Source organism: Lissotriton vulgaris, chromosome 5, assembly GCF_964263255.1.
Source record: "Lissotriton vulgaris chromosome 5, aLisVul1.2, whole genome shotgun sequence".
In the NCBI taxonomy this organism is placed as follows: Eukaryota; Metazoa; Chordata; class Amphibia; order Caudata; family Salamandridae; genus Lissotriton; species Lissotriton vulgaris.
In genome coordinates, this window is record NC_141693.1 from 1,395,295,078 (window position 1) to 1,395,323,069 (window position 27,992).

At 43.3% G+C, this 27,992-nt stretch overlaps 1 protein-coding gene across 1 annotated transcript in view; it reads left to right on the plus strand.

The window, feature by feature from the left end:
* LOC147712648 (rho-related GTP-binding protein RhoA-D) overlaps window positions 1-23,907 on the plus strand; it is a 158,171-nt gene extending 134,264 nt beyond the window's left edge. Inside the window, exons 3-5 of the mRNA XM_086923341.1 lie at window positions 14,275-14,395; window positions 19,453-19,583; window positions 22,119-23,907. Coding sequence (XP_086779467.1) covers window positions 14,275-14,395; window positions 19,453-19,583; window positions 22,119-22,292 — 426 coding nt within the window. The 3' untranslated portion in view covers window positions 22,293-23,907. The remainder of the gene's footprint in view (window positions 1-14,274; window positions 14,396-19,452; window positions 19,584-22,118) is intronic.
* Window positions 23,908-27,992: the final 4,085 nt, after the last annotated feature.

Below are 27,992 nucleotides of genomic sequence, written 5' to 3' on the forward strand. Positions count from 1 at the left end.
TTGATATCTTGTTCTAATGAAGGTGACCACAAAAGAGTTCGCTGGCGTATGTGATCAGTGCTTTGCATTTTCTACATAGTTCACAATAGAAATGAACTTTAGAATACAGAAATATGCATGCATGTTACCCCAGCTCTGAGGGTGTGCGTATGTATGTATATGTATGTGTGTGTTTGTTTGAGCAGGGGTAGGTACTGGAGTTTGACTCCTAAGCCCTGACTCTTTCCTGTTGCATCAAAGATCTTTCCAAAAGGGTAATTTCAAATTGGTTCTGTAGAAGGTTCAGTTCTGAGTGAAGCATAATGAAAAGTGTGTTCAAGCTTTTAGTTTGCACAAAATGAATAATGGTCTCTCCCAACCTTCTCCTCGTCACTTCTTATGTATGTATGTATAGGCATTTATATAGCGCACTACTTACCCGTAGGGTCCCAAGGCGCTTCGACCTCTGCGAAACCCTTCCTGGCTTCCCTGAGAGATGGTCCCTTAATGGGTATCTCCAGGGTGAGACCAGGCATCCCCGGCCGTCTGGTGGGGCCGTTAGTGAAGATGAGGCAAGCTAATGCCCAGAGTTGCCGAGTGTGATCGCTGATCAGAGTGGGCACCGAGGCGAGAGAATTATCGAGTCCGCTGACCCTGGTCCAGAAACCTGCTGCGCCGGGAATCGAACCCTGGTCCCGGGCCGTCCTCTGCTCTCGGGTCTGCCGCCTCTAACCAGTGAGCCACACTACTTCACTTCTTAAAATCATCCAGTTCAGAAATGGTGGCCCTGGATGGTTCCCCTGATCTCCACCGCTCAATTTGCAGCTTTTGAGGTCCATCCTGCTCCAGCAGTAAATATCCGGTCCAGTCGATCCTTTGGTTTTCTGAAATTAGTTTTTTATAGTTTGCAAATATTTTGTAAAGTTCCTGCTACGCTGGCCTACTCGCCCACGACAAGCTAACTGAAATGGTGGAGGTGCAATAGATCGCAGTATCTGCCAGTTGAAAAATGGGAATTGGTTCCACACTAGCTATCTGACGGAACCACCAGGTAGCACACCATGATCTCCTTGATTCCACCCTTACAGATTCCGGAAATTGCTTATGATGCCTGAGACTGCTAAATTCCGCAAAAGTCAGTCACTCTGAACAGATTGTATCATAATTCTTTGGGCTCTACTTAAACACACGCATCTTCCATACTGGAGAGGGATGAAAATTATTATGACCTGTCTGAAAACAACAAACGCACTCGTTGCTCAATTACATTTTGGTTTATTAGCGAATCCTGCCTAAATTCACGTTTCTCCTTCACCAAACTAACGAGCAACATTAGAGTTCCATGCCTCGCTCAGCTCTGTTCAGATGCTATTAATTTTTTTGGAGAGCAAAATCAGACTTGTTGTATTTGTCGAGTGATGGAACTCTGCGGTATTCCCAGGAGATAGACGTCATTTATGCTAAGTTTGCAGCTGGGCAAAAAGCAAAGGAAATCGACTTGACAAAGTTGTTTCCTGCTCCCAAATTAGGGTCTGGAAGAGTCTAGCGACCGTATACAGAGCATACTGAATTGCTCCATGAAGGATTAATTATCCGGTTTATTGCATTTTTCCCTTTGGTAGCATTACAGACATTTCTGGAAATTATTAGAACGTGTCCCAGTAATAGGCAACCCCGTTGATTTCTGGAAGTGTTTGCGGCTTCTCAAGCACCTTTTTGCTCTTTTTGGGCCCGGCTGACCCGACCTTCAAGTCATTACGGCCCACCTGTCTAGGCCCCCCCCCCGGCTCCGAAAGAAAACATCAAAAGCCTAGGGGTATGGCTGGACAGGAATCTCTCTCTTAACAGTCAGGCCACAAAGCTTTCCGCCACCTGCTTTGGACTTCTCAGGACATTGAAGAAGGTTCTTCCCCTGCTCCCAATGGAGGCAAAGCAAACAGCCATACAGGGCATAATACAGTCACGTCTGGACTCGAACAATGCCCTCTATCTGGGAGCCCCAGAGTACACATTGAATAGACTACAACTGGTACAAAACTGTGCTGCCCGTACTTTACTGCAAATCCCCCGCAGAACCCCAGTCAGGGAGGCACTGACCAGCCTTCATTGGCTACCAGTACGCAAGAGAGTCACTTTCAAAGCAATGTGTATTGCCCACCAGGCCTTCTGGGATTCGGGGCCCCAAATCACGCGTAGCCTAGTTAGCCAATATCATCCAGGCAGAGACTTACGCTCTAGTCAGGCTTTTATGGCAACAGTCCCCAGAATTAAAAGGACTAGATCAGGCGGAAGAATGTTCACCCTCAACGCCTCAAAGATCTGGAACTCCCTTCCTTTTCATCTGAGATCTAATCCTAACCTCGCCTCCTTCCGCAAACAACTAAAAACACATCTGTTCAAATCCCCGTAACAACTCAATCACTCCCCCCTCCTCCCAGTCTGCTATCCTCATTACACCTCCATCTGGTTCCTCTAGTGCTTAGACGCCCCAGGGCAGCAACCGCGCTATAAAAATCCATTTTCTGTCATTCATTCATTCAAAGGCGTTTTTCCGGTGATGAACGACAGACCGTATTAGTTGCAGCTATTCCCTAGACACTGTGGCCACGTTGGAAATATTGCAGAAATGTTTGCTAGTAATGTTAATCCTGGGCCCGCCCTTCATGCAGCCATTACCAGAAAGGTTAAATTCCTGGTTAATATGCTCAGTCAAATTAAATAATTGTTTCTGCCTAGCAACAGAAAAGAAGGGAATGCATTGTGTAATCATGGCACAAAAAAATATGCATTGTTTGCGTGTGACGAATTTTACATTGAGAATGGAATCCTTAACAATATTTTGTCTTCTTAAATAATGTTTGCTCAGAAAAGGAGCAAACTGATTTTGCATCAAACCTGGGCCAACTCACATATTAAAAATACATTTCCTCTGTTTTTTATTGTTTCAATACAGTCTCCCCTAGTGCAAAACTTTGTGATTCAAATTATATAGGCTTATTTGCTAACACAGAAAGAGAACACATTTTGTGAAGTGTGTTTGCACCACTTTTTTTGCACAAGTGCAAGACTTTACAATACAGCAATATCTACTACTGCCTCCCCCAAAACATCCAAATTGTGTTAGGTAATTGAGCCCTTAGCTGTTCTGCCACCAAGGCTGGGTCCGCATGAGCACTACCTCCCTAACTGCAGGCCGCTGCTATATCTAGTCACCCCAAGGTTACAGCAAAACATTTTTTTTATCAGATGTGGTTATTGTAACAGGAGGTGGCAAAGGTGGGGTGTGGTCTTCCCCGGGCGGCGCAAGTTATGCGTCAGCGGCATCCCCCCACCGCTCTTACTTGTGGCTGTTGCGGGGCGGCAAACGCAGGAATTGCCAGCACCTCCCCCACCCCCCACCCCCCTCCCCCCTCTTACATATCCTCCATAGGCTGCCAAAGGTCTAGCTATGCCTTGGCTCCCGGGGGAATAACATCATGGCAAGCAGAGCCGCACACGACAGTGGCATGAATAGCAGGTGACAATATATTTTCGTTTTTTAAATGAAAAGCCCCAAAGGGACAGTTAGTTTCTGAGGTATAAAAAGTGTTCTTGCATGGTAGTGTTGGGCTGGTAGAAAGATTGTTGCACAAGGCCTTGATTAGCCTGCCTTAAATGGAGCAGACTGGCTTACACCCGGTCTGCTTCACAGTACCAGTGGCCGGCCAGTCTTGGCTCTGTATCCGGCATCCGAGCGATCTAAAGCACTGCCTTTGGAAACAGTCGTTCTCCCATCTTAAAATGAGGCACATATATTCCTGTTTGACTTTGTTCCTTTCGCTGCTAGGATTGACTCTGAGAAATGACTAAATAATGGTCTGAACCTCCAAGAATTGACATTTTATTTATTACGTATGTGATTTTGCGCATACAGTAATGTGGGGTGCAGTAATTATATAATAGTAATGGAATATAACATTTGCTAACTGTATGATTAAGCTTCTTTTCGGCGGAGTGTCTCTCAGCGAACTCTTTTATTGAAAGATACTGCTACTGCAGCTGTGGTTTGTCGATGTTCAAAGGAGCTTTGATGCAGAGCGAATTTCTTGTGCACTTCTGTTTGAATGAGAGATTCATGGTCTGGAGATCTGGCTGGGGGATTTGAAGTGTCACTTAGAAATTCAGTGCAGATTTTTCATAACCAGCCTGTCGGTTCATTACGAGTGGCACACTTTAGCGGTTCACTCTAGAGAGACGTGAACAATCCTATTTAATTACATTTTACATAACTGAACAGTGAAACCTTTACATACTTGTTCAGTGAGTGGCTGGTTTTACGTCGCGCATTAGGGAGGGTTGTGGAGGGAAGCGTTACCAATTCTCTAGACAGCGGCGGCTCCTTCGCTAAGGCTGAGGAGTGTCGCCCCACTAAGTTCAAAGGAAATATAAAATGATGATAATGCAACGTTGATAACTTACATTATTATCCTTTTATTTTTTGTACGGACCCCGAGCCAGATTAGGGCGGGCTTGGCTGCCCTTACAGGGAGGAAGAATGGTTGCTGCACCATAAGTGCATATGACGGTTTGGGAGGCAGTTTTGGGTCATCCAAACTGTTTTGCGCACTTAGCATGTTCTCCACCTGGCTGTATTGCAAGGCCGGTTTGAGAACATGCAGGGAGAGGTGTGGTACAGCGGCCAGAGCGGCTGACTCCAGAGCCCGGGGCTCACGGTTCGATCCCCGGTGCTGGTGGCAGCAGCTAAGTTCGGCAATCTGTGACTCTGGACAATAGCTCACTTAATCTCCCCGACAGCCCTTAGCCCATGAGACCCCTAGGGTTGATTAGTTTGCGCGTTTATAAAATACTGGATACAGATGCGCAGGCTCCCACTGCCTGTCGGAGTGCCGAAGGAGGGCACTCAGACCAATCACAATGCTGCTGTCATGCTGGAGTTTGGCTAGGGGGAACCTGGGAGCCTGTGTGCTTCCTGGAGCTACAGAAGAGGATGGAGGACCGGCGGTGACCAGCAGGTAAATAAATGAGCTTTTCTTTATTTTTCACCCCACCCCATCACTACCCTAGAGGCCGCTCCTGCCTTTAGGACTGTGAAATATTATCATAATGAGAGAATTCCCACGTCTCATCACCTATGACCTGATTTGCTTCACATAAGCTTCGTAACTTCCTTATCCTTTCCTTGTCCCAGTCCTTAAAATGGGTGTGTGTGTGTCTTTCAGGCAGGCACCCCGCTCTCCACCTAAAATCAAAAGCCAGGGGTCCTTACTGGAAGCAACTTCGCCTGTAACTTTCAGGTCCCATTAGACAGGGACCTGCCAATGTCTAATCCTGTTTTTTGTGCTGTCTGAATACAGACTGCCTACTTACCCTTAAAATGTGGATGCATAGTGTATTTTGTATTCTCTTTCTGGGCCTAATGTTGCGCACAGATCTACATGTGATACAGTTAGACTACAGTGGACCCTGCAGGGATGATGGGCCGGGTATTGTTTTGACCTCCCCTGTTCATGCTGCTGCTTTGTTTTATCATAGTTCTACCTCCCATAACTAAGTACTGAGGTAGCTGGATTCCTTTGCCACCGCTGATCTACAGTGAGGGAATGGGCAGGATAAGTGGAGGAGACAACTGCTTGATCGCTGGTTAAGCTGTCCCTCACAGTGGTGTTTAAAGGGGGCTCCCTGAGCATTTGTCTTACTGTTCTCCCCTCCCACTTTAGATTTCTATCCAGACAGAGGGGAGGAGAAAAGGCGATCCTCGAACCACCTCTTCCCCTTCTGCAGTTTGTGGGGGTGGAGATTGCTCCCGGCTTTCATTCTTAAAGGAGCTGTTTCTTGGGCTGAGTGGGAGAGGCAGTGAAGTACCAGGAGGAACAACCAAAGACAGACAAGAGAGATGGGGAAAGCAAGACTGAGAGGTATATGGAGAAGGACGGCTAGAGACAGAAAAAAAGATGGGTAGAGAGACATGGAAAGAGAGATATACAGGGACAGACATTGAAAAAGAGAGGAGAAAGCTAATGGTAGAGAGTCTTTGACGAAGACAGATAAAGATGGGGAGAGATAGGGAGACACTATGAGGAGGGAGAAAGGAGTGATACAAGTCAAAGAAAGGAAAAAGGCACAGAGAATAGAGAGAGCGATACGCATGGGGAGAGATTAGAATAGAGAAAGATGACTGGGAAAGCTAGGGATGGATAGAAAAGGCAGGGATAGACAGAAATGATGAGAGACAGAACTACAGATAGAGACAGAGAAAGAGAAGGGAGAGAGAAAAATGGAGATACCTTAAGATAGACCGGGAGAGAGAGAAACACACGAAAAGAGACAGACTGAAAAAGATCGGGAAAGATAGGTAGAGAAAAGAAGTGAGATATGGGGAAATAGAGACATGGAGAGGGCAAGAGAGAGAAAAGAAGGCAAAGACCAGGAAACCGAGTTAGTGAGTATGATTAAGACTGAACAAGAGGAGAAAAAATAGAAAGGGAGAGGTCAGGGACAACCTTTAATCAATTAATCAGGGTTGTTGAAGTGCAACTACTCACCTGAGAGGGTATCCATGTGCTGGGGGGGGGAAGGAGTCTTCGTTAAGTGTAGGAGTCATCCATGGAGCCAGGTCATGAGGTCCTTAGTGGACTGGGAGGGTCAGCAGAAGAGCCTAGTCTAGAGGTCCTTCCTGAACTGGGATAGTGTGGGTGCTTGTCTGAGGTGGAGGGGGAGGTTGTTCAAGGCCTTGACTGTGGAGTAGGAGAAGGACTTTCCTCCTGCCCTGGTCCTGTCAATGCAAGGGACGGTGGCCAGCGAGAGGACGGCTGATCAGAATTATGTCTTGGGTGCGTGGAAGGAGAGGCAGTTGTTCTGGTGTCGGTCCGGTGTTGTGCAGGGCCTTGTATGCATGGGTGAGGAGTTTGAAGGTTATTCTTCTTTCGACTGGGAGCCAGTGGAGATCGCGGAGGTGTTGGGTGATGTGGCTGAAGCGGGGGATGTTTAGGATCAGTATGGCTGTGGCGTTCTGTACAGTCTGGAGTTTGCAAAGTAGATTTTTATTGATACTGGCGTAGAGCGCGTTGCTGTACTTTAGTCTGCTACTAATGAGCGCACGCGTAATGGTTTTTCTAGATTCCGGCGGGATCCATCTGCGGAGTGTGTAGAAGCAGGTTGAGGATACGAAGTTGATCTGGCATTTCATTGTCCGCGAGATTTCGTGCATGGTCCGACAGGGTGGGGGGGCCACCAGGAGTCGTCGCATGAGGGGGTGGAGACCAGGATAAGGACTTCTGTTTTCTCAGAGTTGCGTTTCAGGCAGCTGTTCTTCATCCAGGTGGTAACTGCTTTCATCGCTTCTTGGAACATTGAACTGAATCCGTCCACTTTCCTTCCATATAGTTTTCTAGCTATCAATATATATTTGTCTATATACCGTTATGTGGCTATCCTTATCTGTATTTCTCAACCCCTCCCTCTGCCTATCATGCTACCTATCTCTATCAACACCAATCTTTGTCCACCACTGTTTCTCCCTCGGTCTAGTTGTCCATCTCTTCTTCTTCTCCTCTGTCTTGCTAGCTAGGTATCCAATTGTCTGTCTGTGGACATGTAACGTGTGTACTGTTGCTACAGATATACAAGGTAGTGTAGGCAAGCATGATTCTTGCTTCTGCCCGGAGTCAGTTGTGAAGTTTTGAAAGTGAGTTTCCAGTTGTTAATCCCATTGCACATATTACTAGAATACAGTATGTTGCATAAATTAAGGCGGGCATGACTAGGACTCTTGTTAGTTGCAATTGAAAAATGATTTAGAGGAGCAGCAGGACTGTGTGCAGGATCGAAAAATGGAAGTCAGTGTCCACTCCTATTTAACTTATCTCCGACCAAATAACTCTGTCGTTGAATCTGTACATCATTCCTGGCTCATGAGTTCCAGGGAGAATTGTTTTAATCCAGTAGAAATTCCTTGTTTGCACACTGCCTTCCTACCCCCTACAAAGCATGATAAGTCTGTAGGAATATATTTTATTTTTGAGCTTCTGTAGAGTGCTATGCGCTTTGCTTTAACCTCTAGACTTCAGTTGGTCCAGAAGATCGATACGCCTACAAGGGACAACAGCCTGTGCTGACAGGCTGCTGTGATTGTTCAGCAAAGAGGTGAACATTTACCCCTGTGAGTAATCTCAGGATTTCCGTTTTAAGTCTGAAGTGTTACTGGAGGGATTTTCATTGTTCAAGCATTGAATGTGCAGGAATCGTCCCACACGAAGCCTCTGCTACAGCCAAGTCACTTTACAAGCACCTATCACCAAGTAAAGCCACTACCACAGCACAACGACTTTAACAGGCATGTCCTCGGCCCCCAGAAAAACGACATCCCCTTAAATCCCTGCCATTGCTACTGTGGCAACCTGTGACATTCCTGGAAGCTCTGAATGTCCTTTTCTTGGTTGATTAAAAACATTATTGTCCATGCAATTCTCTGCTTCATCTGCCTTAACTGCCCAAACTCCTACTTTTGCTGATTGTCAGTTGTCCCCCCTATTCGGTTTATTATTCCAGAAGCGTGTGTAAACATTGGCATTTATAAATTTCATCTGAATTAGCCCCGTCATGCTGTCCCTCTAGAACCTTGAGACATAATGTGCTGCTCTTGATGGATGGATGGAATGTGTTCAGTGGTGCCAGCCTTTCAGATTGAAAGACCAGATGGAGGGCATCAATTTCACTAATGCCTAGCTTGTCATTCTTTGTTTGCTAGTCACAATGGAAAGCAGTTGGACTGAAAGAGTTTGATAGATCTTTTGTACACCGTGACTACCTTTCCAGATAATGATTTATCTTAAATCCTGATCCCTAGGATGTAAGGATTACATTTGCATTGCTTTACTTACTTTAATAGCATACAGTGCAAATGTAGTTGTCTCAAGACAGTCCACCGCTTACATTCTGCATCACAGGGTCACCTGGCTCGACCCACTAACGTCATTTGATACGAAAAGCCTAAGTTACGTATCCGCTTATTTTATTGGGGCTTTTGGCCTTTCTTTGTTTGCCTTATCAGCCCTCATTATTCATGTCACTTGTTGAATTGCATTTTTTTAAAGGGCGTTCACATATGTTGACAACCTGAGCAGAAACTACACGAGCCTTAAACCGTCCGGATTCCACCTACTCCTAGTAGACTGAAGGAAACCAACATTTTGAGCAGGGGATCATGCCTCAAGACCCCTCAAGCTCTTGTAGTATTAAACGTGATGATCAACAGTCAGTGTCGTGGCTCAGGCACCAGCAAGCCCGGAGCCATGCACATGCGCGGGGGAGGGATGAAACGCTTGATAGGTTGCTGTCTTTAATCACAAGGATCTGGGTTAAATCAATCCTTCTTTTGCTCACCACACCACCCCAGTTTGGACCCAGCCATATGCAAATCAGTCTTGACCCGGTTCCTTGTGGGAACAGTCCAGCCCGAACTGCCCAGCCAGGTCCTCTCTGGACCGGAAACAAGCATCGTGGGACCATGCTCAGGGTATCACCCTTCATCTGCCAGGCTAACTTGCATCCAGTGGCGTAGGGAGCTCCGTAGCCACGCCAGGTTGTTCGGTCTGGACTGTTCCCATGGGGCACAGGGTCAAGACTGATTTGCAAAAGGCTGGGTCCAAACTGGGGTGTCGTAGTGGGCAGAAGAACGATGGATTTTACCCAGATCTTTTGACTGGGGGAGAATGTTTGCATTGTCAGCATTCCGTCCATTTGTTTGCTAAAAAAACACTTTTTGCTTTAAGTGGGATGGGTATGCCCAGACACGGGTCCCTTGCTCACTGTGCCACTGGATTCAAGCTAGCCTGGCTGAAGAAGGGTGTCATACACTGAAACCGGTACCAAGATGCTTGTTTCCGGTCCATTTGTTTGTTGTAACGCTGGGTGATGCCATGTCCATCACAAGCAGCTAGACTTTGCCGTACCGGATCCAGACTAGGTAGTGCCCGAGGAGAGGCCACTTACTACACCGCTAAATACTGCTGGAGCTGGTAAAATTAAATCTGGGTCTTTGGGGCACTGAGGGATTCACTGCTGAAGGTGCAGCAACAACATACACATTTGACTGAAATCCTGAAGAGTCCAAGGGAAACTCTTGAGTACAGCCTAATAATTTCCATTCCCTGATGTGGCCACTGGTAAATGGGGAATAACCCTGAACACGTTACACAAAGGATGGTGGGACAGAGATTTGCCTGACCACTACTAGACCCCGATCTCAAGGGGGATTGTGTTGCAGCTGAATGTTGTATTCCTTTGCATTTGTAAAATTAGAAATACAATATTACTTTTTCTTAAGAAAGCAAGTATTTGGCTGGGAATTGATTTACTGTTCACACTGTCTGCATTTTGAGTTATGAGTTGTGTTCACTGATCTGTATCAACACCCTCCCTTCCCAAGAGGGAGCATTGACTGCTTGACCACAGCTACCACTGAGTCAAGTGCAGGTGGGTTACTTAGCCCAGTTGAGCAGGATCCACATTAGGGCGGGCCCTGTGATACCAGGAGTAAAGGTCCTCAACCCCCACAATTGGGCCCAGTGGCACCTGTGTGCCCGTGGCCCTCCGAAAGGGGCTCTGACAATTGGCGCTGGGGCGCCTAACGTTCATGAGCCAATGATACAGAGGTGGCCGTTTACATTTCCAATTTGCATCAGTGCTGCAAGAAGTCCAGTTTTTTATTGTTCTGTGCACGAAGGCAACCCGCATAACCAATGGAGAACACCGGTTTGGGAATTGATCTCAGCACCAGGGGAGGGAACCACGGAAGTAAGAGAGCACTGTATACTCAGGCTCTATAATCCCCCTAGCACATGTATATCCCAGACACACGGAGTCTGTCCCCTAATGCATTTTCCATTGTTTCACCAAAACTCGCCACCTTTAGTTTCTATAATATCTTCTGTGTGCATACCACCTTGAATTTCTAGAGTACCACTGTCTCCAATACCAGGAGTGGGTTGAGTTTAGCAGAGTCCCTGGGTTTGCAGTTGGCACTTCAGAAAGTTAAAGCTGAGGAAAATAAGAAAGCCAGAGAGAGCGAGATGGAAAAGCAAAGACTAGCTCACAGGGAACAAGGGCAGAGGAGGAGGAAGAAATCGCAGGAATGAACCCAGGAGGATAAATTGCAAGGGAGAAATGAAGGAAGGAAGGGAGGAAAAACAGAGTGGGAGGAGAAACCGATGGAAAAGAAAAGAGCTGGAAATGGAAAGGATAGCTCCTGAGAGTGATAATCTTGGGATGGCAGCCAGGACAACTCTATCGGGGATAAGTAAGGCTACTTCCAGTTCAGGTCAGGTTGTGGCCAAGTTTTTCAAAAGATCTTGTGTAGATGTTATATGGAATGTCAGGATATTTTGGATTGGTTTGTAAGCTTTGTGGTCGATTTATAAAGCGCAGGCCTTAAATGAGATGTCTAAAGGGGTACATGCCGTTGGAAGGGACAGCCCTCATTGGAAGGATACCTGTGACAGACGAGATGGTCTACGAGTGACTACATGAAGCTCTTATTCAGAGATTCAGTGACTGCAACAGAGTGGATGGTGTTCCCTTTGCGATTTGGATTCATGGTGTATTGCATGATTGGGATGATTGGGTAAGAGGCATGGAGGCCAAGGATTTTCAGTCCCATAGCCAGTTGATGGTGACAGAATGACTCTGGGAGGAGTGCTCTACCCCACTTAGGCAATGTCTGTCTGATCTGACAGAAAGGGATGCAACAACACTTGCAGTGTTAGCTGATATGCAGTTGCTTACAAGGTTCACAAAGGGCTGGAACAGCATGATTTTAAGCCATAGGGAGAGAGGAACCCTCCACAGACTAGTTCCAAATCAGAGGGTAAGGGCTAGGGTAATTCTCGTTGGACTCGAGGGCCCAGGGAATATGGCAATGGTAATGGTTTATCAGAGAAGGAGCATTATGAGAAGGGAAGGCAAGGATGCCTTTTCAAGCCCAAGACAGTGCCTTTTTTTAATGCCACTAGGTGGGACATAACAAGAGACTGTCAAGAGAAAGAACTTGACACAGCAACACCTGTGATAACCAGCATCTTGCACATCAGTGAAGGTACCCGAAAGGGACCATTTGAGCTTAACTTAGTAGCTATGGACATTGGGCGAGGGACCCGGGTGCTCTGAAGCACATCCATTCTAAAACAATGGATTTGGATAGGAAGATAGTATCAAATAAGGGTCTGCCCTGATGGACACTGGAGCCTTCCGCTCTATGGTTGAAGGGGAAGTACCTTAAGCCTGAGAAGATACTCTCTTGAGCCATGGATCTAGGATTAGTAGCCAATGGAGAAGGAAGGCAGTATCCGCTTCCCAGGTTTGAGATTGAGCTTAATGGCAAGGCGGCTATGATTAATGTTTGGGTGAGAAAAAACAAAGAGCTGGATGTCTCTTTAGCTAGAATTTGATTGCCCCAGGCTTAGTGCCAGGACCAGAAGCCCTTATGGCTTGGACAACAACAGCTGTGTTGACTAGAGCAGTCTGTATGGCAGTCCCATAGTGAGGGTGGGTTCCTCTGTGATTTGCAGGGACCAGGACAGGGTAATTTGCAGGTAAGGGCAGGCTCCGGGAAGGCAGTCACTGTGTAGGTCATCGCTTCTGTTCCAGAGGGAAAGAGGGGTAAGACTCCCAAAGCTGGCCATTTGCTGGAGTCTAGGTCTCTTCCAGACCAGCCAGGTTTGTTAGCTGCTGTAGGGCCTACCAGGGAAGATTTCCACAAGGCACAGGAAGAGTGCCTTATGCCTGTATGACCTCGGAATGGAAGCCCAGGATCAGGTCTGAAAAGCAGTAGTCAGGAAACACTATATTGAATGGGAGGATGGTCTACTAAACAGTGAACTGGTAAATCCTGAACCAGGTAGTAGCAGGAGGCTAGTGATTCTATTAGTGCGCAAAAACGTCCTGTTGTCACTGGCCCACAAAGTTCAGTTGGCAGCACACTTGGAGATGTTTAGAAAATCCAGGTTAGCTTGGACCCTCTGTTCTACTTGCCAGGGATGTGCAGAGTCACAGAGCAGTTCTGTAGAACCTGTCTAGCTTGTCAGATGAGTGGTAAGACTGGAGAGAAGGCAAAGACAGTTAGCGCCTGTACCAGTTGTAGGTGTTCCGTTTGAGTTTGTGGGAATAGACCTTGTTGGTCTATTTGACCACCTGCTCACTGTCAGGCTACAAGTTCATCTTAGTTGTGGTGGATCACGCCACCAGTTACCTTTTGAAGGTATACCTCTGAGGAGCATGACTGCAAAGGTGGTAGCAAGAGCTCTCGTAGGGATTTTTTCTTGGGTCAGACTTCCAAGGATGGTAATGTCTGACTGGAGAACCAACTTCATCTCTTCCTATATGAGAGAGATATTAGAGCAAATAACACTCACAAGCCAATGGTTTGGTGGGACGGTTTAACAAAACACTAAACTGCATGATGGGAACTCTGCCAGAGAAAAAAACACACATTCTTGGGGGGGGAGAAACAAATGCTTAACCCTTCACTCTTCGCTCCGACCGGTTTATTCCCTTCCTGGTATACCTTAGTTTTTAATATTGGTCCAGGTGTGCCCTATTAACGTTTATTGGGCATCCTGAAATTAGTTTTACTTCACACCCATTTTTGCTTTGCACCCCTCCTCTCACCCAGCTCACCTAAGGTATTTAGCATACCTCTTTCTACCAAAGAAAACATCCCTGAGCTCCTTCCTCTCTGAGAGATGGGTGTAGCATGCATTATGACTAGGTTCATAATGTGAAGAGGTTACCCTATGGTGAAGTATTCCACCTTTGGGTGGGTGAGGGAAACCGTCCTTTGAAAGGGTCACTCTGTTGGCACTCATCCGTACGTTGTAGAACCAGGGGGTTTCTTTTGTGTTTTTGGTTTATGCAATGAAAAAAAAGGTTAAACCTTTGCTATAGTTGGGCAAATGTTGTTTATTCTTTCTCTACAAACCAAACTCAAAATACATGTGATCATGTAATTTGAAAAGACCTACCTGGGCTTAAAAGTGCATTACACTGATGTTTTTTACACTTGCAGTGGGTGTGTGTGTATGGATTATTACAGCTCATCCCAAAACTTAAGTAGGAAACAGTAGTTTTTCTGGCTGGAGACAATAATGCAGTTGCTTTAATTATTAATTTGCTGTCTGCATAACCAACAATAACATATCTGTTTGAGTGTGAGCACTCTATACAACATTTGTCATACTTAAAGTTCTTATTTTTTATAAAAGCATGAACACCATTAAAGTTCCAACTCTTTTTCTGTTTCAGGTGGAGCTTGCTCTTTGGGACACAGCAGGACAGGAGGACTACGACAGACTTCGGCCACTTTCCTACCCAGACACAGATGTTATTCTTATGTGCTTCTCCATAGATAGCCCAGACAGTTTAGGTTGGTGCCTACCACTCTATTTCATGACCTGTATAACACTTTATAATACATGGGTTTCAATGCATGGGATTCTGCACTCTGTATAAAAACCTGTCTCTAATTTCTTTATAATTGGTGACTTGTCACGCACCCTGGTGCCTAATATAAAGAAATTATGCCAGAACTCAACTGTAATATTTTTTGCAGTTGAGTTCCTGTATAGCAGTGTCTGCTGCCATAGGCAGCAGCCAAGGGGGAACGGCAGGTCAGGTCACGGAGTATAATTGAAGCAACTGTTTAAGGAACAAAATAAAAAGTTGCATTTTTTTCTTCTGCTTTGTTTTTGTAGATTACAGTGGAATGCAGAAAAGAGATGTTATGGCAAATAATGTATGCACTCTTTTGGGAATTATATAAAAGTTAGAATCTTTCTGCATGTCTACACATCCGACCTACTTCCCCTCTTTAAAAAAAAAATTGACTTCTACTAAACTGATTCTAATATATTTGTACAGTAATTATCTAACAGCTTTTTGATGCGTTTGATTTTTCACTAGAGATTCTATTTTGATTCTTCGTGTTTGCAAACATGCTCTCCCTTTCAGGTGAAAGAGCACTGCACCAAGGATTTAAATATTTTGTGGGAAAGGTGATGGTGTGATGATGTATTCTATGGAATAACGTACCACCTGCTGTACATGATAAGGATATTGCAAGTCACCTCTAAGTTCCATAACCTTATAAAGGAATTCCAGCTCCTGCTTTATTCTGCTATGTAGTCATGGAACTCGATTATTTGAAATATCATTATAATGTACAGCAAGTGGTACTTTATCCCACATATAAAGGAGCTTCTGGTCCCCTGTACCTAGATAAGAGTTGATAGGCAACGGGTTACTACTAGAGATTGGGTTTCTATAAATCCGGTCAGGGAGGCTTATCTAAAATGATTAGGATAAACTAACATGCCAAAATATAGGTATGTTGGCCATGTGGGAATTTATTAAACTAACAAAAGGAAAGGGTTTTCTTATCAGACATGGTATTGCAGAGTTTTGGTTCTTGATTTGTGTCTTTGGGGCACAAAGGATCTGTGCATGAGAGCGCAGTAAAATCGTTTTACCTGTTGAGATTCGGTGCTTCCGTTATGTATCTTCATTGCCACCCCATCTCAAAATAGACAATATTTTCTTTCAGAAGAAACATCTACAGAATTTCTGCTCTTACACATTGGCTCTATAGCATTCAAAAGCCCATGGTATGGTTCAGAGAAGGGAACCCTGCCCCTTCTTTGAGATACCTGTAGCTAACAAACTAAATTAACCTTGGGATGCATGTAGTGAGAAATATATGTGGCAAGAAGTATACTTAAACAATATAATGAAGAGGAAGAACAATTGTTTGAAGGACAGGGGAGTCCAATGTTTTCTGTAATAAGTGCTGCTCGTGTTCATTGAAAGTCATCCCGAGCTACCAATATTGTTGGCGGTGTAATATTTACCATGTCAGACAAGAGTATATTATTGGCATCCCTGTCCATATTTACCCACCATAATCATGTCAGTGTAACAGGCAGGGTTGCCAGTACTAATGTCAAAAATGTTTTGCCAATTTGGAATGCCTTTCCATAGGTAATACATAACAGCCATAGCAGCAATGTCCCTTGCACTAAAGTAATAATGTAAGTAATGTGTCCTCTACCCTACATGATTTATTACTTAAATATCAATTTTAAATATATTTTGGAACTTTAACTATGTTTCCCCAAACATCGGCTTGTAAGTTATGAAAATACACACATTTTCTTCTTGAATACGCACTTTTTAATTTTGGTAGACTTCTATTAATACTTCCAGGCAAGCGCTTTTAATTTACTAGGCTAAACTGCAAAGAGGGGAGGTTCTTAGACGTTGCTGGAGAGCTACTAGTAGCTTGCGAGCTACTCATTGGAGAAACCTGGGATATTGGAACAAATTCAACATGTTCAGTTTCATAAATAGTCTTTTGTAGATAAAACATGCTCAATTTCTTGTTACATCAGACGCTTGTGGACACCCTGGCTCATGTTTTCATGTTCAACCACCACTAAGAAACTGATACATTTGTGATCTATTACTGTGTAGTGAAAACATGACTCCTGTAACTGTCCATGTGTTTGTGAACCTAAACTAGCTAAACTGTGATCTGGTGTGAAGAATAATTGTCATGCTCACCCCAGCTGATGGAACGTTACTTGGGAGACCAGTACCCCCTTGATAAAGAAAGATTTTCTGGTAAATAGCTTCTGGGCCATTTCAATATTGCAATCGGGTCATCCAATTTAGTGAGAACTCTGGTAATGTAAAAAACAAAAAAAAGCTGCTAAAAAATGACTGATGTTCCAAACATTTGCACTGTTTTGCAGACTCTAGGTAACGTGGTATCCCATCCGCTGTCTTTTTGCGTTCTAATGTGTGAATTACATTTCAAGCCCAGTGGCGGCTATTCCCGGGAAGCAGTAGTAGGGAGGAGGGGTTTTAAATTTTTTTTTTTTTAATCCCTAACCGGCGAGCCGGCTATTGCCTCTTCTCTGTCCTCTTCCTTCTGTAGAAGTACGCAGGCTCCCCTAAGCCAATCACAACGCTTCAATGCAGCATTGTGGTTGGTCTGAGCGCCGTGGTTCGGCGCTCGGACAGGGAGCTTGGGCATGTTCTACACCCAGGTTGTACAATACAGCTTGTGGAGAACATGCAAACTACGCATGATTGTTTGGCCAGCCAAACAGTCATGTGCACTTAGAATGCCACCTCTCCTTCCCCCAACCCATCCCCGAAAAACTGCCTTGGCACAGAAAAATAAAATAACATTGCGTCCTCCTAGGTGTTGCCACCTCTGGACTGTCAGTCATGAATTGTGGGCACAGGATATGCATTTTGCATTCAATAGGCACATAATACACTCACTTGGCATCAAACAACTTCTATTATTCATCAATTAAATATGTCCAGTGATAAGTCTGGATCACACTTGGCAAAATTTTTTATTTCTAGGCATAGGCTCTAAAATGCTAGGTTTCTTATTGGGACCATCTCTCTTACCTAAACCATGGTGACCATTACAGGGATTTGGTCTCCCATCAACCCTGTCTGGCAAATATTCCTCTTCGGCATAGAGACTGTGAATCGAGTACTTGAAAGGACAGTGTCACAGTTATAAAACCTGAAGTTATTAATTTAATTTATTTTAATTGTGGGTTTATATAGCGCTAGGAATAGACTCCCGGAGGAGTATCTCCACGCTTCGACCGCTGGGGAACCCGTCCTGGCTCACCCTGAGAGATGGTCCCTAATGGGTATCCCTAAGGTGCGACCAAGCATCCCCGGCGGTCTGGGGGGCCGTTGTGAAGATGAGGCAAGCTAATGCCCAGAGTTGCCGAGTATGGTCCCTGACTGGAGTAGCACCGAGGCGAGAATTATCGAGCCCGCTGACCATGGTCCACGACCCTGCCGCGTCGGGAATCGAACCCTGGTCCCGGGCCGTCCTCTGCTTACGGGTCTGCATAGAACTTGATTATTAGTGCCATGGATGAATGGTCAGAATTATTGCACTCAATAAAATATTGTTTGCTTTGTTTGCCCTAAGTTGGCATGGTATGCCCAGACGTGGGTCCCATGTCACTTTGTCACTGGATTCAAGCTAGCCTGGCTGATATGGGGTATTACCCCGAAACCAGTCCCAGGATGCTTGTTTCCGGTTCAGGGAAAATCTGGTCTGAACTGAGGTGGCGTCGTGAGCTAAAGAGTGATTATGGATTCAACTCAGATCTGTGACTGGGGGTGAGTGCCTGAAAAGTTTCAGCGCTCTGTCCATCATCTCCTTGTGTTTGCTTTGTTCGCCTTAGGTTGGCAGGGTATGCACAGATGTGGGTCCCTTGCTCACCTTGCCTCTTGATTCAAGCTAGCCTGGCTGATGAGTGGTGTTATCCTGAAACTGGTCCCAGGATGCTTGTTTCCGGTTCGGGCTGGACTGTTCCCATGAGGCACAGGGTCAAGACTGATTTGCATATAGCAGGGTCTGAACTGAGGTGGCAAAGTGAGCTAAAGAATGATGATGGTTTCAACCCAGATCTGTGACTTGGGGTGAGTGTCTGAAAAGTTTCAGCACTCAGTCCATATTCTCCTTGTGTTTGCTTTGTTCACCCAATAAAATATAACACCCTGGGTTTCAGAATTTATAGGGTACGATAAATTGCACCTATTGCAACTCTTTCGTGGTTAACATTTCGATTTTGGTGTGTACTGTACCAAAACCTACATGTCCTGGTAAATACCAAATTTCTTCTCATGTTAATCGTCGGTTTTAATCTGCCGAAATCTAATACAGATTGCAAGCTTTATTGATCCCGGTGATTGCCAGTTGTGATAAATGTTGCACCACCTATATTTCCATTGGTGCAGGGATAACTGTGTAACATGATAGCTTTAATCAGGCCCATAGATGGCTATTGTTCCAAGCCGTGTTCCCATTCCATGAAGTCCCCCGCGATCAATCAAGTTGAATTGATGATGATATGAATAAAATCATGTTTTAGGTACTGATTGTACATTTTACCAGTAATAAGCAAATTGAGATGAAGGGCACATTCTAATTCTTTCATTTTAAAATCTAAAATCTGGAATTGTCAAGGGATTGACCCAATGAAATCTTAATTCCATACTTACGCTAAACTTCAATTCTCTGCTCTTATTTACATGCCCCAGGACAACATATTTGATTCCATTTTAAAGCAGCAGAGTTTGTATTTTTATTGCTGTATTCTTTATCTTGGATCTGGGGCTTCAACGGCACAGGCCTGCCTACCGTAGTATAAAGATTATAAATATTTGCAGGGGAGATCCTCCTGCCTTGATGTTGCGCATTTTAGGCGACGACCCACTCCTACAGAGAACATGCTAGAAGCTTTATTTCATATCCTACTTAAAAATAATCAAGGCTGGAATATCCGTTTAATGAAAGTAGGCTTCAACCACTGTTTACCCATTTCACCTTGTTTCAGTTTTTACATCCTAACATTGTTGTTTTCCCGTCTTAATTAACAGAAAACATTCCTGAGAAGTGGACTCCCGAAGTGAAACACTTTTGTCCAAATGTGCCTATAATACTTGTTGGAAACAAAAAGGATTTAAGGAATGATGAACACACTAGAAGAGAACTGATCAAGATGAAACAGGTAGGACACGTTGTGGGTCTGTGTGCTCGATATCGGATGTTGTACTGGCCTATGGATGTTCTTCCCGGTGTATTTTGTAGCTCAGGATGAGTGGCGACTGACAAGGTACCGGTCTGAAAGTACTGGTTTCCCCTCACTCATGTTTCTCTCACCCACACACTCTACATGTTTCCCTCACATGCCCGTGTGCTTCCCTCCCATCCCACAGTGCTCTCTCTCATCTGTGTCCTTTTTCCTTCATAGCCTGCACTCCATGTTGCTCACTCCCAGTGTTATGGATAATCAGGGGCACCTAGTACCCTTTAAAAGTGGTGGGACGTGGGAAGTGCCCCACCACTCCATCCCCCCCGAAAAAAAACACACCCTCCCTCAAAAACCACAAAGTAAACCACCCCTCCCTCCACAATCCTGAAGTAAAATACCCCTCCTTCCAAAAGCCCAAATAAAAACATGACACTAACTACAAAAAAAGGACAACCACTACACTTACATGATTACACATATTAAATAACATAAAACAGCACTTACTCACGGGCTGTGCAACCTTCTCAGTTTTCTTCTCCGATACTTGAACTCCCCTAACCAATCCAGATGCTGCTCTCATGCTGTTAACCAGCATGAGAGAAGAGCCTAGATTGGAAGGAGTAGGCTGGTTGGACGCTCCTTCAGGTCCTGGAGACAAGTGCTTGGAATCCGCCCAGCTGTTTTAAGACAGCTGGGTGGAGAGCTTCAAAGTGCGCTTGTCAATTTGGCTGCCGCAAAAGTCGGCCAAAGCGACATGCACACTTTGGAGCGTCGAGTCAGCCCTACATTAGTCCTCCTCTGCTGCCGTCTCTGGGCTTGGGGCTGGTGCTGCTGCAGCGCGCTCAGCACCAGTAAAAATAAAATCTTTTTTTTGCCATTTTATATTTCCTGCGTGGCTTCCAGTGGGAGGAGGGCGATGCTCCCCTGCCCTCGAAAGGAAACCACCACTGGTGGTATTCTCTCCTTGTGCACCCCCCCTCCGCCCCCCCCCCCCCGACTTCCATGATGATTTTCCCCTTTCTCCCTCCTCCTGCTTCACCGTTAACCGCAAACACGCACTTTCTCACTAACGAATTGCATTTTTTTTTTTATTTACTGATCCAAGGGCATCCATGATCATGGATCAGTAAATCAGCTAAGCAGCCCTGCCATTGCCATCAATGGACTTATACATGCTTTCTGACACATGAATTCACACCCCTTTTAACTCCCTCATTACTCTTGACTTCACATTAAGTGACAACCAGTCTTCAATACTGATGAAATCACTGGAAGCAAAAACGAATTGTGGTGCAACTGACACCCCTAAATGAGATCTGTGGAAGTGTATTCTTATTACATTTTATACATACATAACCTATTTTTCAAACAAAGATGTAGGTCTCGGTTAACATTTTATAACAATAATTGTTTAGTTTAGCATAAATTTGATTGTCGGTACGCAACTGTTGCTCATGTAAAGCGCTCTAATACATTTAGGTCAAGTTTGCACTATATAAAACTCGGGGGGAATAAAGTTTAGTTCCAGATGTGTCCAGATTTTGTGTTGGTGATGAGAATGTCCATATTTTAAGAGTTTACAGTGAACCACTTGTTCATGACCCCCGACTCCGACTGCAGGTTAGCCCAGCACCATGTGACTCAGGGCAATCGCTTAATCTTCCCAACGGCCCCCAGTGCTGGGACACTTCTCCAGAGGTAGCTGTGCGCTTTATGAATGCTGGAATTTCATATTTCAATTTATTTCAGTGTTTAGGCAAATAAAGATTGTTACATTCATTTTCAACAATATTTTAAGAACTAAAGGAGGAATAAGAGTGATTTGTTAATTTGCCATGATTTGTTGCAATGCCAAAATATAAATTAACCTTCCCATACACTCTGCGTTTTCATTACTCCGATTCTCAGTGAAAAGTTCTAGAAACTGTCAGCGGCAATGTAAGGTAAGACTAGGCAGCCTACTAAGATGTCAACATTGGAAATGCAAGATTTACATTGCAGGTCGCGAGGGTTTCTTATGCTGTTGGAAAGGTGGTCAAAATGACACTTCTTATTTTTATCTTTGCAGAGCAGTTGTTCTGATCTTAATGGCAATGCTCAAGTTGCTGTTACTTTTTTTAAAAAAAGAATGTTTTTATGTTACAAAACCTTCTCCCATAGACATCTGTTTGTTCCTACTGAATGCTCCACCTCGCCCTCCATGCAGTAGTGCACACAGAAAATGCATGGTGTTGCAGGGGCAGCAGGTGGAGGTGGTAAACACAGGCCTCACAAGCCACGAGAGGGATTCATACACTTCAGAGGTCTTTTGCAATTATACAACAATGGCAAATGTGCCCAGACCAATTACAAATTAAGGGGTGGCCATCTTGTCTGAAATACTTGAAGGAGCTGATGAAATATTTTCATCTTGATTACGCTTTTCCTGTTTTTAAATTGCCCTGTAGTTGCTTAAATGTTGCTGTGGTTTTTCGGAGTAGCACTACTGATACTTTCCTTTCTGAATTTTAGGAACCAGTAAAACCGGATGAAGGCCGAGACATGGCTAACCGAATAAATGCTTTTGGCTACTTGGAGTGTTCGGCAAAGACTAAGGACGGTGTTCGAGAAGTGTTTGAAATGGCTACCCGGGCAGCCTTACAAGTTAGGAAACACAGGAAGAAGCAGCGATGTCTGATTCTATAAAAAGGAAGACCAATATTTGAGTAGAAAAGGAACAAAAAATGAGTTACATGCCATTTGTACTGTATTTTCTTTGTTTTCCTCATAAAAAACTTGGGTAGGGTATGCAAGAAGAGGTGTAAATTCTATGTCTGGAGGCGAGCATTGCACAACTCGGCATGCACGCTGATCACCCCAAACTGAAGAAAAAGTGAATAGGAGAGCAAAATTATTAAAATGTGTAAGCACCCCTGGGACGTTTCAAGACCTTCCTCTGACCTGAACACCTAGCAAATAGTCTATGCCTAAAAAATATAGACTCTTTGTGTTCTAGTTCAAACTGCATTTCATATTGTTGATTTCCCCCAACCGTTTTTCTGCCCCCTTTACTCTTATGGACTCTTTGTGACTTGGTGCGAGTCTTGGTGAACCATAGACAGTTGGCCATCAATGCAAGATAGAAGTGAGTAGACTTGGTCAGAGTTTGAAAAAATGTAATTTCATATTTTACAATGCATATTGATTTCTTGGTAATGGTGGTGTTGCATGTATCCTACCTACCTTTAGAATTCTAACAAAGGATTGACCATTTTTCAGCTAGGAATAAACTAATTAAGAGCAGATATGGAAACTTAGAATCCTACATCAATTTTTTTCAAAATGCTTTCAGAATTTTGTGACATTGAGAATGAGCATCTTAACACTGTTGGGTAGAAGCTCCTGACGCTTGCTTTCACCTGTCATTTGAAATTGAAATCCTACCGGGTTTCAAATTATTTTCCCAGTTGACTTGGTCAAATCAAGTAATGCACTAGATATTGGTGAACTGCCTAAAGTAATATAATTTATGTTCTAAAACTAATGAATATGTTCTGCATAACTTTCAGAAACTAATATTGGTTCCTAATAGATATAGTACAACCGACCAAGAAACAAGTGGCATGTTACACCCACCCCTGGACACCTGTGGTTACAAAACACTGAGCTGAGATTCTGGCTTGCTTCTGTCAACTTTGTCAATTTCTATGACTACTGTGTTGTCTCTTAAATACCAATGCAAGAATTTTTGCCCGTAATTTAGTAAAGCAATGCCAGGGGTTCATTGATTCTAGCTGAACCACTGCGCATAAAATAAAAGTGCATCCATGAATCCTCTGGGCCTAGTGGCTTGGTGGAATTCAGAGGTGTAGAGATACACGCTTGTAGGGGTTTATTCTCTGTGGTGCATTTGAGATATATACATATAAATATATATATATATAATATAATTTTATTTTTTTGCTTTCTCCTAAGGTTCTCAACCTATTTTGTCATTTTGTTTGAGTTTCTATGCACAAAAACCCTCTGTTCACAAGATGGTTTCTGCTCAGCTCTGTTTTGATTTCCATTGTTGAAGAAAAGGCACACGTTAACACACCAGCAATTTTTGATACACAATAAGAGTGACTTTGCAAGGTTGTGTTTTTGCCTATTCTTTTCTCTTTCTGTACTCACTGTGTAGACGGCTGTGGCATGCGCCTTCTTGCTCTCTGCGGTGCTACTGCACAGTCTTGTCTTTCCGCTGTCCTTGCCATTGACTTATGATTGTGTTTCCCCCCCCCTCTGTTTTACTCTCTGAAATAAAAGAATGCATTTGTAAGATAGCTTTGTTTGTTATTTTTTCTTGTAGGTCGATATTTGAAACATTGCAACTTTTCACATGTAAAATTGAAAAATAAAATGTGTTCCGCGGAACAATAAACTCATACTGATTAAGTTTCTGTTCCTACCGACTGACTGCTGTCCTGGTATTCTGCTGGAAACTGGAAATATATTTGCAAATGATCCTCACATGAATGCTTGTTAATTTAGAGTGTTATTCAATGTTCTCATTTTCGTGTTTCTTCTTTTTGAAAATAACGTAATGAAAGCATGGTAAATGTGCCTTTTGACTAATGTAACGCATGAAGACCACCTCTAAGGTACTCAAATCCGATATTAAACGAGCTCTCAGCTTTTCCTTGTTTATTTTTTAATAGTGAATTATCGCAGCATTGTCTAGATCTATTACCACAAAAGTTGCATCATAATATATCTAATATGTGAATACGTGCATTACAAAGCCGGCAATAGTTATGCTTATATGTCAGCATTTTTTTGTGAAGAAATGTTTAATAGTAATAATTTTGGAACCAATCAACGAATCTGCATGAATTTTCCCAAAAACCAAGTTAACCTATTTGGCTTCAGCATAGCAAGTTTCATGCAGCTCCATCAAGAAGGGGTTGTAGGGGATGGAGAAGAGTGTAAAAAAAAGAGAGTAATGTACTTTACCGATCTACCCAGTGCATGCATTGGAGTAAAAACTTTTTTTCCACCTCAGAAGTCACACTAAACTGAATTACACTGAAGTTGCCAAAAAGGACATCACACAAAGGAGTGTTTTTGCTAGGTTTGGTGCTAATGCGTTCCATAGTCTTTGAGAAACCAGCAATAAGGAAATGTAATTGGAAGAGGGAGCTTTATCGCCCATCTTCCATTTCGGGGTCCAAACTTGAATAATTTGATTGGCTGGTCTTGCCAGAAAAGTTTCTGTTGAGACCACAAATACTAGCACACAGGGCTTCATTTCCGGCATCCTTAAAATCAAAAAATGAAAAGTGGGCAGGTTGCCCGGTCCCTTACCCGAAAGCCTTGAACCGGGGTCCCAAAGCGACCTCTTTCCCCCTCTTAGATATTTTATATTTAAACAAACACAGATGATCACACAGTGTGCAGACCTCTACGTGGGTTCATGAACTCCTACACCTGGTTTGGTTCACATAAAGAAAAATCTCTTGCAGATTTAAGAACAATGTTGGATGAAGACCCAAACTTCAGTCTGCACTCTTGAACTATCGGAGTGATTGTGGCAGAAACATTTCTGTTGCAACTGCCATTAGTGGACACCGGGCACCAAAAAAAATATAAGGGAGCACAGTGACTGGTCCATGACTCATTGCCCATGAAGGAGGCTCCAGACTCCTTTTCCTACCTTAAGTTTATATTTAAAATAAAAACAAACCTTTTCACAATGTGTGGCAGACTACTACAAAGGTTTACAAATTAATGGACACTTGAGCCGATTTACTAATTTCTCATGCAAGGCAGCACAGCAATTTTTTTTTATAGTTTAGAATACTTTATTAAGATAATTAACAAAGTAAACAAGCATTGGAAATGCAATAGGTCTCGCATTAGGAAAGTTTGAGCTATTGGTATTGTAAATGACACTTTTTGTATTTATGTGTTGGTTTTGAAAGTAGCAAAATTGATATAGTTTTAACTTTTGCAAATGTGACACCTATAGCATTTGTAATGCAATGTGTGTTGTATTTACGTGACTTAGCTAAGCTTCACTTCAAAGGTGTGGGAGGAGTGCGGCTGAGGGAACAGACGGCGATTTGGTGATGTGCACGCGCATTTTAGGTCAATGCGCTTGCGCATTGACCTAAAAGCCACGGGCACAGCACCAAATCGCCCAGTTAGGTAAAGTCTGTTTAAGACGCTATATATCGAGCTCCCTCTCAATGCCCATGCGCATTGAGATAGGTCACTCGACCTAAAAATCATTACAAGATCATTTAGCAGAAGGAAGTTATAGCAAAAAAAGTACAAATGAAACTTTCAACCAAAACCCTCAAGAGGGAAAAATTGTACTTGGAAGAAAAATCCATTTTTACATTCTGAATAAAGGAGGAAGGGGGTAAGGGAGAAGAAAAGAAGGGGGGAGAGAGGGAGGGAAAGAACTTTAAAGTTTAAACCGGATTAGATCATTCTATAGAACAATTAAGTATAATAAAGTGATAAAGATAACAATGGTACAATAAAAATGAGTAAAATCGGGAAACCAAGCTAGTGAGAAAAGAGGTTAATAGTGAACCACAACAATTCTTTTTTGATTAATAGAGGTAAAGGAGTGGCAAAAGCACGATCAAGCCGGTGATGGCATAACAGGTTCCACATGACATTTATTTTTGAAGTGTCTTTCCAGTTGGTGGTGGTTATCTGAAAGGAAATGGCTCAATATAAGTCTATAAATTTGCCAACATTGCCTTAGACATCCCAGAGAGGTGAAGAACTACCCAAAAATACATGTACAATTTTAAAACAAAAATTTGTAGATACATTTTCATTAACTTTTAACCAGATACGAGACCAAAAGAACTTAACTAAAGGGCAATGGAAAATCATATGAAGGAAATCACTGTTCTCCTAAGAGCAAGACCAGCATCTTTTGGAATCTAACAACTTAAATTTGTGCTGTTCAGAAGGAGTAAAACAGCCTGTTATAAAAAAAAATATAAAGTTTGTGTAGTGCCAGCAGAGAGTGAAGACGTGTGTGTTTTTGACCAGATAGAATTCCAAGTTTGAAATGAGAAATCTTGGGCCAAATCCTACTCCCATAAGAGTTCTAATTTAGATCCTGTTCTAACATCCAGAGAACAGGATAACATTTTGTAAATAACAGCTGCTTGAAAAGGGGTAGAAAAGTCAGGTGAGGAAGAGGAAACCTGGTCAGGTGTATTAGGTGTATCAGGGGAACAATCCTGGGAAAGGAAATGAGTCAGGGAAGCCTTCAGTAGGGGATACTGAGAAGCATGTGTGCTAGAGATGCCAGAAGATTCACAAATGTCCAAAAAGTCCTTAGGGGACCTATCCTTCAACAAATGGTCTAGAGTAATAATGCTTTTATCAATCCATTCATTCCAGAATAACTCTATTGTTGATCTTCAAGAATTTATTATACCAAATAGGAGTGTGAGAGAGTTGATCCTCAGAGGAAGGATGAGTTTGAAACAGAGAAGATGCAAGAGCTTTGGAATGGTAAAAGATGGGTGTGGAAAAACGCTTTGGAGGTTGAGATAAATGAGTGAGTAGCTGTAAGAAATGTAAAAGGTGTGAATTGAGCTTGTTCTAACAAACTCCAAGCTGTTGTAGGAGAGGGGAGTGCGTTAAGAGTCCAAAATTGTTTCTAGGTAAATGCAGAATGATAACGTCTGAGGTTGGGAAAGTTGACTACACCTAAATCTTTGGGTTGTTGAAGACCAAAGCGTGAAATTCTGGCTTTACGATTGTTCCAAAGAAATTTGCTTAGGGAGCCATTGATGGTGCTGAAAAAGGTGAGCGGAAGAGAAACCGGGAGCATTGAAAGATAAAAATGTATAATTGGAAGGAGCATCATTTTAATTGTGGCCAATCTACACCACCAGGATAAGAAAAGAGGGGACCAGCTCTCAATAAGGACAACGTTTTTTGAGTATATCCGCAAGGTTAATTTTAATAGTTTCCCTGATGGTGTTGCCATATAAAATACCCAAACATTTGATACTCTAGGGATTTCATTTAAAACCAGAACTATGAAACATATGAGAGACAGAATTTGTTTAAAGGTAAAACTTCAGACTTGTCAATGTTCAGTCTATAGCCAGACACTTTTGAATACTCTTGTAAGAGCAGGCAGGGAAGTAGACGGATTGGAGATATATAATAAAATATCATCCGCATCAGCATTAGCAGTGAATTCAATGTTTTTAAATTGGAGACCTGTATAATGTGTAGAACGTCTAATTTTCTCTAAGAAGGGTTCTAAAGCAAGAATGAATAAAAGTTGGGAAGAGGACAACCTGGTCTAGTTCCTCTAAGGAGTGGAAAGTAGTTAGATTGACAGCCATTAACCCAAATGGAAGTAGAGAGGGCAGAGTA